Raw genomic sequence first — 14,708 nt, 5'->3', positions numbered from 1 at the left:
GTCCACATCTGCCTTTGCCTTTTTGAAGTGTGACTGTGTGTTTCTTTGAAGTGGTTTTCTCTGTGTCGGACTGTTTCTCACTGTCTGACAATCGTTAGCTCTGAGGATCGCAAACATAGAAAAAACGTGTTTGGTTTGACGATTTTTCTTTAGAAATAGAAAAATTGAAAAAAAAAAGTAAAAAAGAACAAGACAAATTCTTGTGCTTTATAAAATTTCTACCTTCATTTCAGCTGATATTTGTGCATTCAGTTCATTAAATATGGATAGCGGAGTCTCTGGAGAGTTGCCCTGCATTACTTTATATTCATGCTGGAAAAGAGAAATAAAATCCTGTTCCTCACATCACCAACACTGTCTCAACAAGATTAGCTACCGACTCTCTCTTTGTGCCTCACAGTATATGTTCTTACTGCTTTTAATGGAAGTACCTGACACTTACCCAATTTAGGGTTACAGAGGCTGGAGTGTGTAACTCTGCCATCACAGAGCAAAACATGGCCCGAGGACCAGAACCAGTCCTGGGCCACAACATCCTAAAACGAACCAAAGCAACCTCTCGGGGGGGATCCCGATTAATAACAGTCAAACCTCACTGGTGTGAGTGACTCAGACTGACTTGGTTAGCTTAACCCTGTGAGGTCATAGTCACTGCTGATGACCCCAGCTATAGCTCCAAACCCTAGCTGCTTGGAGACCAGTGAAAATCATTTTTTGGAGTGTGTGTAAATAGTTTCTGTGGATTCTGACCTAGTTGGGTTACGATCAGAAATTGTCACAGCAGCTAAAATCAAAATCAACCTTGCACAAAAAATAAATGTATTTGATTTGTATTGCCTCCTAAAGGTAAATTAAAAAAAAAAAAAAGAGCTAAAAGAAGAGAACACGAAGAGCTCTAAATCAAAGCCTAACTATAATAAAATATTTCCTGTATCTAAACTTAAGGTAACAGGGTTAAAACAGATGTTGGACAAAGCGCTGGGGAAAAAGTTGGTAATCTGGCCTTACAGGCCTCGTGGGCAGTAGGACTATCAGAGAGATTAGCTGGTGCATAAAATACAATAAGAAATGAAAATCTGCTTTATTAGATTGCAAAGTCATTGAGTCAAAGGAAATAAACAGGCACTTTTGTAAAAGAACTAATAGTGGGAAGTGAGGTTCCCCTAGTGTGTGTGAGAAGAGTGCTTTCTATCTAGACTGCCCATTGAAGTTGACAGTTTACTTTTCCAGTGTGCAGAGATGGTGAAGTAACTACAGAGTGATTCTGTAATTCTGACTTTGCTGGATTTGGAGTTTTTCTAATATCACAATGCATGCATTTTTAAGAGAATACATCGTTTTCTTTTTAAAAATCAATCACTGTCAACAGCAGTATGTTATGAAAACCTTACATTAACATCTCTACATGAAGTTTCTTCATTTTGCAACTTATTCATCACTACAGCTGGAGGACAAATGCTTATTATATGGAAGATTTGTGAGGTTCAAATTCTGGAAGTCCTGTAAAACTTAAGCCATACAGAATTTAAACTTTGGCTGAGTTCCCCTTTGAGCTTTAAGCATTGCTGCAGTAAAGACCACTTCTAACAGTCTTCGTGTCCACATCTATTTTACCACAGAGCAAATATCAACGTATGTCCCAAACCAACCTGAAGAATGGCTTTATACTTTTAAATACACTACATTGTCAAAAATAATGGGCGACACCTCTGAATCTTTGTATTCAGGTGTTTTCACTCCCATTCACACAGGTGTGCCTGCCTAAGTTCCTGTAAAGAGCTTTGTTTTCAACACTACACATTCTCCAACTGTTTGTACCCACCACATTAGTCACTTTGCACGGAAACCTGCCACCACAACTCTGTACCATTAATACCAGCACTGAGGGCGTGGGTGTACACTGAAGTATTCTCCTGAACAACACACATCAGCTATGGTGTGGAAGGCTCATATGGTTGTCTTTTACCAGGAGGCTTCAGTGGCAGCACAACGGTCTGACATGACACCAAAGTGCGGCTTGCACCAACATATGATGTCACTTTTGCTGTATCGTGCCCTTTGCAGACACGAATGGAAAACATAATTAAACTCTAGGTGGTGTTATTGCCTAGCACAAGAGTTTATAAACTACAGACCACATAAAGTTAAAGATTGGGTGTCAGATGAGGCGCAAAAGTTGCCAATGCTCTGCCGGCTGCAGAGCTCCAAACTTCCTCTGGTATTAACATCAGCACAAAAACTGTATACCAGGAGCTTCATGGCATGAGTTCACATGGCTGAGCAGTACAATAATACACTGAGGGCAACTTTAGAGCTTAAGATTGCGGACTTTCTGACCAGGTAAGGGGCACGCTCTGCCCCCTGACAAACAGCCAAACTGGCTGAATGTTCCTAAATAGCTTAAATGTTCCACATAAGGTCAGAAATGTGACTCCTTCACAGTGGTGGGCATCAACAATTCGTCCCTCAGTCAGGGCAAGATGTCAGTTTAAACTTCTGTAACGTCTCAAAGCACCTGATGGAAAACATTCAGCAGAAACAACCTGAGGTTGTAGCTCCCCAACGAGACAATCGTGACCATAAAATTGGCCAAATTTAAGCCCTAGAATATAGTATAGTATACCACGATATACTCCAGCATCCACAGAGCAACGCGGTTATCATACACTCTCCCTGCAACAAGGACTGCTGCCACCTCTGTGACCACATGCCATCCACTGTTTTATCAGCTGAGCGTCATATCAGCCTTAACAGGGTCTCCCAAGCTCTGCTGCTACATAACGAGCGGCACGACCGAGTGGAGAGTAGCTTCTGGAAATTTACATGCACTCGAAGTCCTTGAGTGTGGGAAAGGGTGCGCTTTAATGCAGAACACACTTACACACTCACACAAGCTTCAGGTTTTACAAGGTCATCAGAGCGAGAGACTCTGTGGGTCTGCATACCAGAGAGGGAGGGAGGCTGAGCTTTGAAGGATGAACAGGGTGGAGGGAAAAATACACAAAGAAGAGATGTAAGCTGGTGATCTTTTTCCTGTATAGAGACACTCTGTGTTTTTGGACATTGATCAGTACTATCCGAAAGAGTTTTGTTTGTCTGAGTTGAAGTAATCACAGACCGACTTCATGATGATAAGATCTGGGCTCTGTGTGGGGGTCAGACCATCTGTTGCAGGACTTCTCTTCCTCTCGTCACTCATGATGGTCCTTTCAGATGTTTAAAGATTTACAGCTTGGGATCTGAATGCTGTAGATGCAGGGTTTCTCACACAAAGGACTTCAGACCACCCAAGTATAGTTGGCTTCATACGTCCATTTTTTTGTGTGTGTTTTGTTTTGTTTGAAACTGCTTGTTGGAGTAAATAGACCAGCATGACTTTGCAGACCATCTGCATGCTGTAGAATTACAGCGAGCAATGTGAACTACTCCAGTTGGCCTTAGTGCATTTTGGAAGACTACAGCAAACTGGAAACTTTGATATTCGTACCCAAAATCTTTCTCTCAGAGTAGCCAAAAACTATTGCAGACTGGCACAAACATGATACCATCATCCCCACTTAAAGCCTTGTTTATGATCACAATGCCAGTATTGTTTGATAACTATTTTTTCCACTGCTTGAATCATGCTGGACTTGCTTCAGTCTTCTCCAGAAAGGTGTCGCCAATCAGAAAAGTGTCTGACACTTTCAAGCCCTCTGTAATCTGAGCTCCAGGCTACGAAAACCTACTCTTATTTTGAAAATCCAGTAGCTGCTAAAAATCCAGCACACACGTGGGCAAATGGGAACGAGACCACAGACCACCCTCCATCTAGTCACCAACATCCTAAAACTTAAACTAAACAAACTCTCAAAAATGAATGAAAGCTGCATGAAATTTAAATGTGTTAGAAAAAAAGTCTTATATTGAAAATGCCTAAACTACTGGCTGTTCACTTATTCACACGATGCCACCACAGTGGGTAGCTCGTGTTTGGTGTGGCAGAATTTTTCCTGATGAAACCCCCAGAGGGATTTGTGTCTCCTCCTCGGTCCAAACCAGTGATCTTTTGCTTAGAGCCACTAAATAATACCGTACATACTGTTTCAGGTTTTGGAGACTCGCTGCAGTCTCGTCTGTTGTAAAGTTATTGACTCGTTGCAAAGTTGCTGGAAAATAAAATGATTGTCAGCTCTCTCTCAGATCAGGTTTGTGTTGTTGGTTTGCTTTCAGAGATTTGTATCGAGCAGGAGAGCATCTAATATTCCCAGTCGTCACGTTTCCAAAAGTGGCTTCTCTTGTATATTCTCAGCAGTGAGCAAATTTTAGTTTCTGTACTTTTTTTATTTGAGATGGGGAAACTTTCTATTCATTACAAAGGATCTGCAGAATAAACATGTGCACAGGAGAAACTTGAAAAACAATAAGACTTAAATCTAGATGATGGAGTTATTTTGAATTATAGGTGATATGAAAAAAATGCAAATCATCTGATGTACAGTTCAGAAAATACTTTTAAAACCCTACCACTGACATGGGGATGCTTCTAAAAAACCCAAACGTTGTATTTTCCACCTACGTCTTCATGCACTCTTTCTTTTAACTTCCAGGATTAATTTGTGACACATGTCGAGCATGTTTCTGTGGAGAAAACAGAGCAGTGGAGGGATGAAAAAGACGTAAATTAGAAGCAGACAGCGGGAGATGCTAAATTCAAATTTATGACAAAATGGAAACTACGAGGAGGAGGAGAAAGAGAAGAATTAGTCCCAGATATAATGGAAGGAAAAGGTGGGAGGAAGGAAGTGCTGCGACACAAAGGAAATAAAGTGAGAGGCTTCAAAGCAGCAAAGAAGAGATGAAGGGAGGAGGATTGACCAATAAGTGATGTGATGACAGAGAGAAAGAGAGGTTTATAGATTAGCAGGTCCAGAGGTTAAAGATCATCCGGGGTCCTGATGATTAAGGTGATCAGGATGGCTGTAGCCAGGAGGCGGGGTCAGAGCAGGTCAGGTAAATGACAGCTGCTGTGGGAGAAGCGTGTGAAGAGTCTGTTTGGGGATAAAGTATTAAAGCACGGGTTTCAGATGTGTTTCTACTGTAAGACTTACAGTCAATAATACGATACTTAAGGCATTCAGGTAAACGGCATTTTTTACTACTCCTGCTAGCCATCAGTCTTCTCAGTCAGCGAAGCCATCAGTCTTCACTCCAGGCAGGAGGGAAGATGGAGCTTCCCTCCTGCCTGGAAGCTCCATCTTCAACATCCATTGTCCAGTATATCCACTGTTACCATCCCCTACACGTGTCCAAACCATTAAAACGTGTCCAAACGTGTCCACCACAGTATTCAACACTAACTTCAGTGTTTGTGTTGATGTCACGCAACATCTCAGCTGTTCTTTTAAAATTTCTTAGTAGTGCTTCAAAATTTTGCCATAATTGAAAGTCATGCTCAAAGTTGCAACAATAATGAGATTTCAGAGTCATATTGTAGCACAGCGAGTTGGTGTAGAATTGGTTTTTTTTTTGGAGTTTTAAGAGCTTAAGTGTGTGTGTGTGTGTGTGGGGGGGGGGGGGGGGGGGGGGTTCTGAAAACTGACTTTCAAGTTTCAATGTCCTGTATTTAAGAAGTTCTAAGTGCTCAAAAAAGCTGGGAAAAATGAAGCGGCCACCTCGTGTACTTCTAAGGTGCTGTAACTTGTAAGTTTTTATAGTCTCAGGGTGGCGCTGTTCCATGGCTGGATATGATATACTGCAAATGTAGTGTGGGGAAAATGGCTGTATCCCAATTCAGGGTCTGCAGCCTTAAAGTACGCAGCCTCAACGATCCTCAAGGGCCGCGTACTCAAAGACCGCTGAGGCTGGAAGTGCGAGGCTTGTGAAATGGGACGGTCTAGCCTCAGTTGCGCTGCCCAGGTTGCCTAGCAACCATGATACTAACAGCTGGAAACGTTTCATACAGCTTTGTTTGACAGAAATGAAGGAGAAAATCTTTTGTTCATTTGTTTGTTTGTTTCTACATGAGCTTTGATCATTCTCTGATTAAGCTCAGCTATTGAACGGTGTATATTTTAAAGTAACGGCTTTAAAACCAAGTTAGTACAAACGTCACTAATGTCACATAACTTTGCCGACATGTGGCCAACAGGAATGTTTTAATGTTCTTTGTTATTAAACATTTGCACATAAATAAGTGACATAATATTCAGTACTTAAAGTTTACTCTTCGGGCGCCCCTCTTCCGCCGTTTTTTTTTGGCAAAATTATCCACACGCTATGCATTCTGGGATATGTTGGGCCACAAAGTCTACACCGCCACGTCCTTAAAATTCAGGGAAATTAAGGATGCATTTGAGGGCCGCATTTCGAGCAGCCTTCGAATTGGGACAGCCTTCATCGCGTCGCTGTGACGTAATCGGCCTTAAAATGCGGCCTTTAAGGCTGCAGACCCTGAATTGGGATACAGCCAATGAGTGGTTTCTCGTGGGGTGAGTTAGGAGATGACATTTAGCCCTCGTTCACGTGCAGAGATGGTCCATAATTACTCGCTTGGTGAACACCTCCACCCTCTGCGTCTGCATCGGTGTGAGTTGGAAACACTGGGCACTCAGAGACTGCTGAGCTGACTAAACCTGGCAGGTTATCACTTCCTGTTTGACAAAGGTCACGACCTCTGGTTGGCTTTCGGAGCAGAGAGTTCACTGACCAGCAGAAGGATGTCTTATATCGTTCGTTTTTCATGTTACTCAAAGCAATTTTTACTCACTATCCGGGAGCTTTCAGAGTCATTATTGGACAAAATTGCCGGCACAGCATTTGGTTTCAGTCGTCGCTTATAAGCAGCAGCATCAGTTACTAAATGCAGTACATGCTCTGAGAGAGAAGTTCTGAGAACTCTTGTTTTTAGTCCAAAACTCACAAGTAAAAACAGCTCAGTGCCTCTTTTTTAAAATAAACTGTACTTTTAGAAGAAATGGTCTCTCTGGATGCAATCGGGAATGCAGTGGCAACCTTTGTAGATTAAAGTAGCAGGAGACGGGCGACAAGCTGGAATACTGAGCATGCACTGATGATCTGTTTAGCATTGTTTGGATTTGATTAAGTTCAGAGCAAACTAACAGGCGCCAACATTATATCTGGATCCGGTCTGTAAATGCAATTAAAAAAGACAGAGCGTATCCCGCCTCACGTGTTAATCAGGCTCGTATGGGTTATACATTCAGGTGTTTTTAATATACAATTTTTCCTCTCTCTCTGTGATACAGCCAAGACAACAGCATCACAAACTCCTCTGAGACTGAACAGAGTGCACGTAACCACCTCAGCACTGATACAGTTTGACCGGCTGCAGGGCTGCTTTGTTGGATTTACAGGTGTTTCCATTTTTCTGGATGCCAAGTTTATACAGCAACTTCCTCCGCGCGCTTGCATGTAATCGAGATAAGACGAGAAGGGAAAATACAGAGCGTCTCAGGCCAGCAGGGTAACAAAGGAAGAGAGATCCAGAAGGGGGAAGATAAGGCAAGAAAAAAAAGCTCTACAGGTAAGCGAGGAGGAAGGTGTTGGATGTTTTGTCTCTGCAGGCAGTGAGTGAAAGGCTTGACCTCCCAAATTAACCTCCACCAACTCCCAGAGCTGCCTAATGTGTGTTTGTGTGCGCTTGCGTGTGTGTGTGCGCGCCTGTGGGAGTGTCACTCGACCTTCAGGTCAATCAGCTGTGAGAAAGCTGCAACCTCCAACAACCCCCTGCTGTGCCCGTATGTGGGTGTGTGTGTTTGTTTATGTGAAAGCATGTCACATTTATTCCTGTTGCCTGTGTGGCCGTTCTTTCAGAGTAACGTCACAATGTTTACAGTGGTCAGCTTTCAGCTTTGGTTCAGACACAGTTCTCTTTTGTGCTTTGCTGCTACAGTGACTGGTGACAGGGATCCGTGTGAGCCGAAAGCTCACGCTTCACACTTTGGATCCGTATGATGTCATATGACACGTTTCTGAATAAGTTGTAGCCAGAATTTCAAAGTTCCCAGTCAGAATTTGAGTCTTGAACCCCATCTCAAGTCGGATTTCCAACTCACAAAGACAGTGACAGTAGTTTATTTCATGAGGTGATTGGGACATGGCAGCAGAGAGGGGATGTCCCTAATATGGGCGTCTCAGAAGCCCCACCCACCTACTGTTTAAACCCTCTGTTTACCACGAACAGGTAGTTGGTTGAAAAAAGTCAAAATGGCAGCAGCCAAAAACACCAACGCTGAAGCTTGAAAGTGTTCTGTGAAGTAATGAAAAACTTTTTAAATTGTGAGAAAAAGTCTGGGTATTTATTTTTTAGTGTTACTTCCTGTAAGCATGTAGATATATATATTTTTAGACTGGTTTACTTCAGCAGCTTTGCTTTGTGATGTGGAAACAAACCGATTCGTGGTTTTGTCGAGATGTCAGTTTTATGAACGGACGGCTCAAAAAAACTGTTTCACAAGATACTTGACGAAAGGGAAACAATTTGAAGTGTTATTTTTAATGAGCCAGTAATTTTACTGGCCTGACCTCTTAAACATCTAATTTGCTAATATGCTCATGCCACTTCATTAGGTACACATTGTTAGTATAGCATTCCTGGATTTTTTTGTTTTGGACAAAAAACTCAGTCAAAAAAAGGTCATGTAGCCTTAACCACTGAGGAAATGACCAATCAACAGCCCACAAACAATAACACGGTGCACTGTTGAAGAAGGCGATAAAGGTTCACATATTTGGCGCTGTGAGACAAAATCACCATTGTCCTTCTTTTCGATATATAGAAATGGAAACTGTTTTGAAAAGGAGTCTTTCCAGTGCTGTTTTCCATGGTGCACAGTGCTGTTTATGTGTGGACAAAAGGCCAAAACTCATAGAAAAAGTTGCATTTACCAAAATAGCTGTGTCTGTGTGGACGTAGCCTGTCACAGCAGCAAACAGGCCGGGCAACATTTTTTCCTTCATTCTTTTTATTTTTCATTGTGGTGATCCTTTGTGAACTGCAGCCTCGGCTTTGTGTCCTTAGGTGACAGGAGTGGTGCGTGTTGTGCTCTTCTGCTGTTTTAAGGCCTATTGTGTTGTGCATTCAGAGATGCTTTTCTGCATACCTTGGTGGTGAGCGGTTATTTGAGTTACTGCTGCCTTCCTGCCAGCGTGAAGCACTCTGGCCATTCCCCTCTGACATCATTGAAACCGTAGAGATGGTCGTGCGGGAAAATCCCAGCAGATCTGCAGCTTCTGAAATACACCCGTCTCGCTCGGTCTAATCCTACATTTGAACGTGGGCAGGTCATCTCAACCACATGCCTCAATGCACTGAGTGCTGCTATGTGATTGGCAGGTTAGATATGTGCATTAACGAGCAGGTTAACAGGTGTATGACAATCAAACTAGTTTATTAATCCCAGAGGAAATGATGTGGTCACATTTGGTCCAAGACAATAAGAGCAGTAACTAAATTAAATACTATAATGATATAAATCAAATTCATTATAAATATCCCAGTATATTACACTATTACACTAAATTACATGTGTGTGTGTTTGACACTGAGGTGTCTCTGCAGTGGATGTGATATTAAGGGTGTGTAACTGTTGCAGTGTGTACCTAACGAAGTGGCCGGTGAGATATTTTAATCATTTAATTCTGTCTTTCCTCCTGTTCGGAACCTTTGATGTGTGTCTGCGGTCATTAAAAACAGCTGCTTGTTTTCCTCTAAACGCTTTGGACTCAAACTCGAGTGTTTTCGTGGTAATTAGGCTACAACGACGATAATTACCGTGTATTGGACACGCATACACTCTCACACACACGGACACGCACAGAGGCTCCACCCTCCCTCTCACGAGGCACGGAGAGGCATGTCTCTGCGTGTTCCCGTGGAGGTCGAGCCGCATAGAGCCGGAGCGCATAGAGGGAGTCAGTCAGCGTGTGGATCCTGAAGCAGCAGCAGCAGCTCGGCGGCTCCTCTCAAACTCCTCGATTAGCGCCCCATGGATGTGTGACGTCACGCCCATTCTCGGATATCCCTCTTTATTTTTATTTTCCCACATTTTATTTCCGGATTCATTCATTTGAACTTTGTAATATATATTTTTTCCACCCCTCGGGGCTCCGGGAGGCTCGTACCTACCGGAGGGGGCAGCCATGGGTTTCTACGGCACCTTGAAGCTCATCTTCTACAAAGTGAGTATCGATTAGAGACGAGCGGCGGATCGATAAGGGCGGTTGTGGTGCAGATGTTGAAGGTTGTCAGGCTCGTGCGCCGGCATGACAAGGCGTTTCTCTCACTGACAGCGAAATGCTTTGGCGGCGCGTGCGTGTGCGCGTGCGAGCGTGGACCACTGCGGAACCAGAGAGGGGGGGCACCTCATCCGTGTCCTCCCTCTCCTCCCCGTGTCACCCTCTCTGTGATTGATTATTGGTGATAGATTTTACTGCTCAGCCGCGGGTGTAACCTGTAAACGGTGACATAAAATCTAAAAATCTTATTTAAATTCTTTAGATTCTAAACTTCAGTGTCTAATATTTATTTCATGATTTATGGCTACAAACCTCAATAATTAACATTTTCCCTCCCTGCCCTGTGAAAATGCAGGTGGAGGAGGTGCGCTCCACGGTAAACCCCTCAGTGTTGGTCCCATATGGTTTATTAAACCTTCACAAAGTGACTTGTGCTCCTTGAAATGAGTGATGTTTTGCAGCACAGCTGCTGTGATCTGTGTTGTTTGGCTTAGATTTTTCTGCCTAAACCCACAAAAGTCATATTGTTTATATTTAACATAAATACAGGAGTGTATTTCACTGTACTGTCATGTAAATAGACCCTTTTTGGCAGGTGAGACTTGAGTTACATTTTTTTAGTTGGCCCTAACGTCAATATCTATGTTTGTTCCTCTTCTAGGCACAAAACCTTATGAAGGTGACATTTTTCCTCCCTGCACTGTGAAAATGCAGACAAAAGGTGGTTTAGTCCACTGTGCAACCATGCAAACGCCACCATTTTAGGCCGGTGGGGTTTAATAAAGGTTGAAAAAGTACTTTAAATCAAATTAACCTCAAACTGCAAGATGAAAACGTAAAAACCTGACACCTCCTGCCCTTTGTCAATCTGGGATGTTTTACAGTACAGCTGTGATAATCTCTAGCAGCTGTGCTATTTGGCTCAAATGCTGGGTAAGCCCTGAAAAGTGACATTTCTTCCTCCCTGTACTCTGAGGCACAATTAAATTCAGGGCACTTTACTCTGCACGTGGTAAAATTGCAATTTTACAGGTCAAATGTGATTTCTTAAAGGTGAAAAACATACGATTGCAGAGAGAACTTCATAGAATGACACCTTGCAAACTTTTTTCCCCCCTGAAAAATAAGGAAGGCTGACAGTAGCTGATATAATTTGCTTTGTTTGGCTTAAATTTCTCAAAATTGGCTCTTTCTTTCTTCCACGAACCTTCAAATACCGTCACACTCTGCTTTGTTTGCCTCATATACGCTGGTTAAACGAGAAAAAAAAGTCTGTACTCGTTGTTGGTGCTGCGAGCCACAGGAATGAAACCTTGACAGTAACTTTTCTTTCTCCCGACACTGTGAAAACAAACAAAGGTGGAGCCTTTCACTGCACAGGCATGTCAGTGTCAGTATTCTGCCATGTCTGTGGTCAGATACGAGAGAAAAACACATGAAATCAACTCCAGTCATGATCAAGGCGAGGATCCAAATGACAATAAAATCACGTCAATATTAAAATTTAAAGGAAACTGTATCACTAAACCTCCTCAAAAGACAGATCATGTAAAGCACAGCTGCTGTGAGACACATTGTTAGGTTCATTCTGTATAAAACACCAGAATTCACATTGAAATCAAGCTAACGCTGAGTGTGTAATGGTCAGTCACATCTTCTGTTACAGACCACAGGAATGAAGCCTTAGAAACTGACACTACTTCTTCTCTGAAAACACAAATGAATGAAGTCTTTCTACTGAGCAGCCGGGTCAGCGTGTGGGGTTTAATGCAGGTCAAAATTCATTTCAGTCAAGCTTCACTTTAGTACTTAGTAGTTAAGTGCTTGGTTAAGACTACAAGATTAAAACCTTGAAAGTGTTTGACAAAACATTGGACATGAGCTAAAATGCCAAGTCAAACTAATCCATAGTGTCTACCTGTTTATCCTTTAATCTGCAAACAGCAACAGTTAGAAACTGTTTATATTTTATGTAAATATTTATATTGATCCCAACGCTACCATGTAAACTTTGTGTTCCAGACCGATGAAGCTTTTTATGAAGCAGATATTATCTATTAACGTGAATTAAAAGGATACAAGACTTTCATTTCTAATGCTTATTTGTCTTGTTGGCTTCAAACCACAGCAGCAGAAAGTAAAAAACGACTATTTGCCTCCATCCAGGAGTGGAAAACAAAACAAAAGTAATTGATTAAACGGATACGTGACTTCTACATCAAATGCTCATTTATCGTCACAGCTTCAAACTGAAGGATTGAAAGCTGAGAAATCCATTTTTTCATAGTTCACGTTTAAAATGGTGTTTAAAACGATCAGTATCCATGACGATCAGTTAAACACAGAATTATTTTTTGTCTCCTTAATGGCCGTGTGATTATTTTTAAGTTAAAAAGATGTTTCAAAGAAGAAAATCTAAAACTAAAAATAATTTTAAAATACAATGCTCCTTTAAATTGACAGTTTTATCTGTAACACGGCTGCATAAATAGAAGGACTGAGCTAGAAAAAGCTGCAGGAAACCTGGAAAATCTAATACAAACGAATTCAACTCTATTTAAATTGAATCCTTCACCTCGCTGCACTTTGAAAATATGAATAAAAGATGCACCTTAGAGACAGCAGCTGCTGTAAAACTGCAATTTGTGGAGGCAGAAATCTACTTAAAGTCAGATAAAACTTTAATAACTAGTGTTTGTTTGCGTTTGGAGCTTCAAATGGACGTTAGCTCCTTCACTATGTTGTAAAAACACAGATTATGGAGGGAGACTTCACATTAAATCCCGGCAAAATTGCACCTAGGTCGATGTAAGGCCACGGCGTATCCTCTTCTCATTATTATAAACTTGATTTAAGGTGAAGCTGCAGAGATACTAACCCTCCAAAAAGTCCCAGTATGCAGTTTAGCTTGATTGGGACATTTTTGCTGCTGAAGCACAGATGTGTCCCTCCTCTCTGCCACCCACCCAAAAGCCAAAGTCGTCTGGTTTTAACTGTAAACACATTCTTCAGTTTTCCAGCCCCCCAAGGTCAAGTTTTTTCCTTTTTATTTTATTTATTTATTTTTTCCGGCTTAATCAAATCCACACAGACGTGGCATCTGTTATTAAAATCCAGCGACACAGAGTCTGAAAATGGAAAGCAGATTATAAGTTTATGTTAGGGAGTGAAGAACGCCCTCTGATAATCTACAATCTGAAATATTTACAGGTGCTTCTTGCTCATGTTTAATTTTGAACACACACAGATGCTATCCTCTGCATGTGTGTGTGTTGGAGGCTATTTTAGAGCGGCGCTGCACCGCCGACATTCCTCTGATTTTCTGCATTCCTACGTTCATTCACAGCGAGAGAGACGCTCAGAGAAGAGCGAGCGAGAGATGGAGAGGGCTGATTCAGACCTCGCTTTGTCTAAGTTGGCGGCGTAGGTGTTTCCAGCATCTCTGCGGTTCAAAAGACGGCCTCGGGTTTATCTGCAGCTCTTTGATGATGTGGACTCGGCTCCAGCCGTTTGGTCGTCTTTCTGACCCCAGGGTCGACCCAGAAACCCACAAACATCCGTGGGAACTCCTCTAGCTCTTACTGCGCTGGCATCATGAGTGTAGACACTGGTTGCAGGCTAATATGAATTAGGCTGGCTCACATTAATACTGTGGAGATGATTGTGAAGATAATTGGGGCATTGCGAATGATTAGACCACGTAGACCGAGGAAGGCCAACGTTTTCCCCCAAATGCCAAACTAAGTTAGATACAGTAAGTGAACGGTCACACACTGAAGAGCTAAATTAAAAAATAAACAAAACATGACACATTTGCTGAAATATGCCATGACCATGCTGGGCAGCATAGTGTTGGTTTGAACCCGCTGAGCAAGTGACTGTAGATGTGAGTGTGAATGGTTGTCTGTCCCTGTGTTAGCTTTGTGATAGACAGTAAATAATGGGCTTTACGTCATATATAGAACTGTAAAACATATGTCTTGTCAATATTTGTTTTAGTATAAGACCAGCTGTTAGTTTGGTATTTGTTGTGTAACCATCTCTAGAGCTCCAGTTTGTTGTCTGACTTATTTAGTCTGAGTCTTACTTTTTACTGTGGAAGTCGTATCCATCAGCCTCTTTAATCAAGTGGAAATAAAATCCATAGCCGGCCGCAGTAGTCCTCAGTGTGTCCTGATCTTTTCCAGTTGTTGGAAATGGTCTTTGTGTGGTTTGTTTTGTCTGTGCAGATTTGAAGTCATTAGCTTTGTTCTCGTCCTCGTTCCATGCTTTAGGCACATATACAATCGAAATGTCTTCTGCTTTTGTTTTTCTGTGCTGATGCTAAACTTCTAGCTGCGCGTGTTTATTTTGGCTAATTTCCGTTGAGGAAGGATACGGTCAGATTAACCAGTTTTTTTTGGCCCTTGGGTAAAAACTGCTATTGCAGCCAGAGCTCCTGTGGCGTTTGAAGTGGTTTGTGGAGAAGT

At 42.1% G+C, this 14,708-nt stretch overlaps 1 protein-coding gene across 3 annotated transcripts in view; it reads left to right on the top strand.

The window, feature by feature from the left end:
- The window catches only part of LOC146522840 (F-box/WD repeat-containing protein 7-like), a 51,482-nt gene that overhangs the window by 20,651 nt on the left and 16,123 nt on the right, over window positions 1–14,708 (top strand). The window contains exon 1 of one of the 3 annotated variants that reach the window (XM_085154062.1): window positions 6,888–10,182. The exons of the other annotated variants lie outside the window; for them this stretch is intronic. Coding sequence (XP_085010188.1) covers window positions 10,144–10,182 — 39 coding nt within the window. The 5' untranslated portion in view covers window positions 6,888–10,143. Of the gene's footprint in view, window positions 1–6,887; window positions 10,183–14,708 lie in introns of those variants that run through there. 3 annotated transcript variants of the gene reach the window in all.

The sequence above is a fragment of the Neolamprologus multifasciatus genome, chromosome 3 (assembly GCF_963576455.1).
Source record: "Neolamprologus multifasciatus chromosome 3, fNeoMul1.2, whole genome shotgun sequence".
NCBI lineage: Eukaryota > Metazoa > Chordata > Actinopteri > Cichliformes > Cichlidae > Neolamprologus > Neolamprologus multifasciatus.
Note: the sequence above shows the minus strand (reverse complement) of the source record. Positions and strands in the feature narration are given on the sequence as shown.